The 5,969-nt window shown below is 33.8% G+C and overlaps 1 protein-coding gene across 1 annotated transcript; it reads left to right on the top strand.

Moving 5' to 3' along the window:
* The first annotated feature begins 1,266 nt into the window (after positions 1–1,266).
* Positions 1,267–3,642, top strand: LOC113691088 (1-aminocyclopropane-1-carboxylate oxidase 1). Its single transcript, XM_027209287.2, has 4 exons — positions 1,267–1,479; positions 1,667–1,893; positions 2,477–2,810; positions 3,136–3,642. The coding sequence occupies exons 1-4, from the start codon at positions 1,375–1,377 to the stop codon at positions 3,427–3,429; spliced, it is 960 nt and encodes a 319-aa protein (XP_027065088.1). The 5' UTR covers positions 1,267–1,374; the 3' UTR covers positions 3,430–3,642.
* The last annotated feature ends 2,327 nt before the right edge of the window (positions 3,643–5,969 follow it).

Genomic DNA, 5,969 nt, shown 5'->3' with positions numbered 1-5,969 from the left:
TTTCATAACTTGGGAGCAGCTGCCCCTAGCCCCCTTGTGACTCCTCCACTGCCGACTGCCATAAAAAAACAAAAAAAGATTGACATAATCACTTAAATTTGACTGATATATGAAACAAAGTCGGTAATGCAAGAAGTTAGAAGTTTTAACTATTTATCCTTACTTGTCTTCTTAAAGAGGACAAACAAGACGATAGAGAAACCCAAGTTGGATTCATTCAATTAGCCAATAAAACTGTCTGTTTCCTTTTAGAACCAGTAAGGAAAGTGAAAACATCTATCGGTTAGACCAAGGACCGCCATGCTTGAAAACCTTATTCCATTCGGCAGCCACGGGTTTATGGATAAAAAAAAAAAAAAAAAGGATTTGGGCGCCTCAATAATTGCTAAATGATGAATAAGGAACGGTTGGAGGCAAAATTGATTTTCAACGGTTGAGATCAGTTTTTGTATAGGTTGCATGAGATAAATGTTAACATATTTTAGACGTAAAATTGTAAATTTCGATATAGGTCATATAATTTTTTTTGCATGAATTATTACTTAAATGGTATATGCATTTAAGTATGAATTAATTTATTCTGCATTATCAACGTATCAATTTTTTATCAATCTGAATGAATTTAAGTGCATGACATATACTTTTTATTTAAATGTAAGTATTATATATATAATTACTAGTGTAAAAAATCTTATTATACAAATCCATCCAAGTATTCAAGCAATTTTGTATGATAACAGCTCAGATCAAATTTCAACAAATAATAATAATAATAATAATAAAATAGGGCAGCCACACATTGTTGGTCTCTTTTTTTTTTTTTTTTCCTGACGGAATGGGTGTTCGGGTCAAGTCCGTAAAGGCGGCCCGACTAATCCCACTTCGGTCCGGCCCAGCGCCCCAACCAGACCTAACACGTTAGATGCACGAAGAAGCCGATGTTACTGCGGAGGTTCGACCCCAGGACCTGATGGTCCCGAGGAAGAGGCGCCAACCACCAGCCCATTCACGTGGGGGCTAGCCACACATTGTTGGTCAAGAAACAAAGAAAGTGTCCAGCCATCAGAAGTGGACCTTTGCACTTCAGGTAAGATGGTCGAACAAGGCAAAACGACCAGAGCAACTGGAATTTAGGTCATGTGTTGTTGGTGGGCCAAATGGAAATTTCCATCCATTTACAACCTTTCGACCACTACATGATTTTCAAGTGCTCTCAGAGTCTCCACTCCTGCCAGCTTTCGCCTATAAATTGCCACCCCAAAATCCAAATCCCACACACAACACACAAACACACAAAATACACAACAAAATCCAACTCCCGCGCACAAAAAACACATTTAGGCAAGAAAAATAGCCACCACAAAGGCTAGTAAGATGGAGAACTTCCCAGTAATCAACATGAAAAACCTCAATGGTGACAAGAGAGCTTCCACCATGGATATTATAAAGGATGCTTGTGAAAACTGGGGTTTCTTTGAGGTACTACACATTCCTTTTTTAAAAAAATTTTCTTTCTGATATAAGGCAAACTAGTTTACCTCATTTTGTTTTTTTGATGTAACAAACTGCTGTACCTAGGATTTTCATGAGTTAGTTTTAATTTTAATGGTTCTAAGAAGTTTACATTATTAACTTTTGTTTCTTTTCTTTTGAAACTTTGATGTAGTTGGTGAACCATGGAATCCCACACGAGATGATGGACACAGTTGAAAGATTGACAAAAGGTCATTACAAGAAATGCATGGAGCAAAGGTTCAAGGAGTTGGTGGCAAGCAAGGCTTTAGAGGGTGTACAAGCTGAAATTACTGATATGGATTGGGAGAGCACATTTTTCTTGCGCCACCTTCCTGTCTCAAACATTTCACAAGTCCCTGATCTAGATGATGAATACAGGTAATAATTATAGCACATTTCCTACTTCAACAAATATTTTGAAGCAAGTCTTATGTGGATAAGTAATGATTTTGCTGACAGAAAGAAAACTAAAAAAAATTTGAAGAAATCATCAGTATGAATTCGTCTTTATGTTACTTGTAATAATCCATAGCTTGGTTGTTAAAGGTTGTAAATTTGAGTATTTGTAAACATTTTATTTGCGTTCTTAGCACAGATTTTCTTCTCATCTTTGTATTATTAGAGTGTTGCTTACAGATGTGGAAAGTTATTCAAATACTACTGTTGCGCTAGTTAGTTCCTAGGTCCCAACACAATAAGAAGTTTTGAGCTGACTGAACCATACTTCCGTGTCCCTTCTCAAGAAACAGATAGATTTGGATTTCCATTCAGGTTTATCAATAAAATAGCCTTTCATCAGACACAATTATTGACAACTTCGCTTAAAATATGCTAAAATAATCCCTTGTTAACGCCTAAAAAGCAAGATATATCCATAGCTCTGTCATAGGCTATTTTTCTCTTTTTATTATTTCCACCTATCCCATCAAATTTTCCTCATTATTTTTTTCTTGTGATGCAGGACCATCATGAAGGAGTTTGCTGTAAGATTAGAAAAACTGGCTGAAGAACTTCTTGATTTGCTATGTGAAAATCTTGGTCTTGAGAAGGGCTATTTGAAGAAAGCCTTTTATGGTTCAAAAGGTCCCAATTTTGGTACCAAGGTTAGCAACTACCCTCCATGTCCCAAGCCAGAATTGATTAAGGGACTTCGACCACACACTGATGCTGGTGGGGTTATCTTGCTTTTCCAAGATGATAAAGTAAGTGGTCTACAACTGCTCAAGGGTGATCAATGGGTTGATGTCCCTCCAATGAAGCACTCTATTGTGGTCAACCTTGGTGACCAACTCGAGGTACACTTTAATTTCTTGGGATTAAAATTTTATACTTTTATAAGTAATATGATAAAGAAACAATAGATTTCTTACTTTCATACCAACATAATACGTATAGCTACACTTGTGCTTCATAAATAAATATTACTTATGAATAGATTATTTCTCATAAAGATTACTTATAATTACGGAATATCATACTAGATTTAGAGGGATGATTGTTATTTGTAAGCAACAATAAACATCAATATTAATTTATGCAAAAATTAACAAATCGAATTGACTGTTTATTCATTTATGCCTTTTTATTTAGGGTTCTAATTATGTTACAAATTAATCACAGGTGATTACCAATGGAAAATACAAAAGTGTGCTCCACAGAGTCATAGCTCAAACAGATGGAAATAGGATGTCACTTGCTTCATTCTACAATCCAGGTAATGATGCAGTTATTTATCCAGCACCAGCACTGCTGGAAAAAGAAGCAGAAGAAAGAAAAGAAGTCTACCCAAAATTTGTTTTTGATGACTACATGAAACTCTATGCTGGACTTAAATTCCAGGCCAAAGAGCCAAGATTTGAACTCATGAAGAACATGGAAGCCAATGTTACCATGGGTCCAATTGCAACTGCTTAGACTCATAGAAATAAACAGTGCTAGGATGTTTTCTTCTCCCTCTTATGTTTTCTACTTATTATTATTATTTTTTTATTGTGGGGGTTGTTTGTTATTCCTAGTCATTTGTTGCTCCAGACAGGAGGGTCCTTTCTACATCTGAGGGACCAAAATTTATTATGTAGTAAGAATTCTAAGACAAAGAAATAAAATAAGCTATACATTTCTCCAAAATCATTTGTGTCTACTGTTGCAAAGCTATATGGTTGATTGACCTAATATTTGGTTTACTTGCCTTTAAAAGTCCTTAAAATTTTCTCAATTATTAGACACTCAACATTTTACTTTAATTTATGAATGCCGGATCAATTTAGTCCTCAAATTTCTAACAAATCTGACAAATCAAATGTCTGGTACTTCGAACAAAAATACAATTATGTTTGGAACTATGAATTACAATTAGCAAACTTAAGAGAGAAAACTTACAAGGAGCAGCCGATATCAATATGCAAGAAAAGCTAAGTTTGTCACACATAACTGCTTATTTAATAGTTGTAAGAGAATAATTAACATATTATGAATTTAACAGTAATGCATTAGTAACATGGCTGAGAACTTAAAATTGGCAATATCCTTCAAAAAGCCACTTTTTGGTACCAAATCAGGAATAACATAAACAAGTCATCAATAGCCAAGACAAGCCAACGATTTGTTGACTACTAGGTTTAAATGAAAAAACAAAAAAATCCATTCAACATTCACCACATTTACGCTTTGCCCCCTTCAACTAAACAAACAGGCAGTTTATCCCACTAGCAAATCTGATTAGTGATTTTGTGGTCAAAAGTCAAAAGCAAGCCAAGTTATCCTCAAGCTGACAGAAATATGGTTGACTACTAAAGGTCAAAAATTTTTAGAGTTAAATATATTTTGTAGAATCATTTAAGAACCAAATGATAATTGGGATGTAGTTTAGAGGAAAATCCAGGTTGATTGGTGAGATAAAAAGAGTTGTGTGTAAGTTCAAGAATTTTCTCGTTGTTTTTTTCTTGTTTTTTTTTTCAAGCTTTTTTCTCGAAAGACATGTCACTATTATCCCTCACCTTTTATATATCACAAGAACAAGCAAACACACACACACACACACACACATGTAACTTACACTTTCTAGTCTTTTACTTTTCACAAGGAGTTGAATTTTGTCTGCTTCTTTCTGTGGATGGAGGCATAGGTTCTTCCCAAGTATAAGGATTAAATAACCAACGACTCATAGAGTAGTTAGCCACTAAAGAGTTTTAAAATTCTCATTGAGTGCAGGTCAAGGGATCATGACCTATATTCTAAAAAATTTAAAATTTTTTGAAAAAATTTCACCAGCAGGTACTCAGATACCCGTTTGAATAGGCGGTGATTCAGTCTCTGGCAAAAAAAAAAAGTATGAGGATTAAATACTGGATTTTTATGATATAAACTGTGTGTATAGGTACACCATCACAAGGTTTGTGAGATGATGTAATTTGTACACCTCGTCCACAATGGAGGCTCTCTAACAACTTTCAATCTCCCAGGAATTATTGGGCAGAAATGTGCCCCATATGTTTGAACCATTTATTTCATTTGTTGATCTTGCTACCAACAGTAAAAACGATAGCATTTGTTTTGTTTATTAATTTACCAGTGACACGAGACAAAACGAGGTCGGTGAAAGCAAAATTAAATTGATTAATCAAGATTTCATTCTGTGGCATATGTGGTAGCAACAAAATTAAGTTTCTCTCACAAAATTACAAATAAAGTGGGTAGACAATTTAGCAAAAGCATATGTCCAAAAATCTTTGAATAAAATGGATAAGTTAGTTACCCATAGTGGGTTATAAAAGTAAAATTCTGATCAAATTTGTTTAAGGGCCATATCACAACTGGGGTATAATCTTATAGGTGTGTAGTGTTATGTCGTTTATCAAAGTAAGTGTAGTTTAAATAAGGTATATTATGAAGTTAAACTTTTATGTAATATTTGCAAGTATGTATGCTTCCAAAATTGGAAAAGAAGAAATTCACTTAAAATGCCAAGTTAAATGTTGCTTTTAGTTAAGATTATAAAACCCTTAGCTTATTGAGATCATAGTAGGTAAGATACAAGAGTGCTATAATATCAAACATTATAGACATCATAGAATACAACGTGGCACTTTTTTATCTTAGTTTTTGTTATCCCTAAATCGCTATCATGTCTTTTAATTAGAATTACTGCATTTCAATGTGGCACTAATTAAAAGAAATAAAACACTCCAATTGATTACATCTCAATAATGTTGATAATTACAATTAAAAATTGCCCATTAAAAATTATTTACCTATCCTTAGACTCCATTTCCAATTATTAAATAGATCAAAATTTCTTAATCGAAGCATGCAAAATTTCTCATTGGCCAATTGAGATTGTAAAAAAAATGAATGTAAAAAAATAGATACTCTGAAAAAAAAAATAGAGAAACATACAAGGAAAAAGATCCCTTATTCATTTGTATATCTTCATACAAATATCACAAGTAAATTTC

This window comes from Coffea arabica, chromosome 5c (genome assembly GCF_036785885.1).
Source record: "Coffea arabica cultivar ET-39 chromosome 5c, Coffea Arabica ET-39 HiFi, whole genome shotgun sequence".
Taxonomy (NCBI): Eukaryota; Viridiplantae; Streptophyta; class Magnoliopsida; order Gentianales; family Rubiaceae; genus Coffea; species Coffea arabica.
Note: the sequence above shows the minus strand (reverse complement) of the source record. Positions and strands in the feature narration are given on the sequence as shown.

Excerpts from the sequence above, each read along its gene's own strand:
- LOC113691088 (XM_027209287.2), top strand. The coding sequence starts at position 1,375 with ATGGAGAACTTCCCAGTAATCAACATGAAAAACCTCAATGGTGACAAG. Across the intron at positions 1,894-2,476 it reads GATCTAGATGATGAATACAG|GACCATCATGAAGGAGTTTG; the intron begins GTAATAATTATA and ends CTTGTGATGCAG. Across the intron at positions 2,811-3,135 it reads ACCTTGGTGACCAACTCGAG|GTGATTACCAATGGAAAATA; the intron begins GTACACTTTAAT and ends AATTAATCACAG.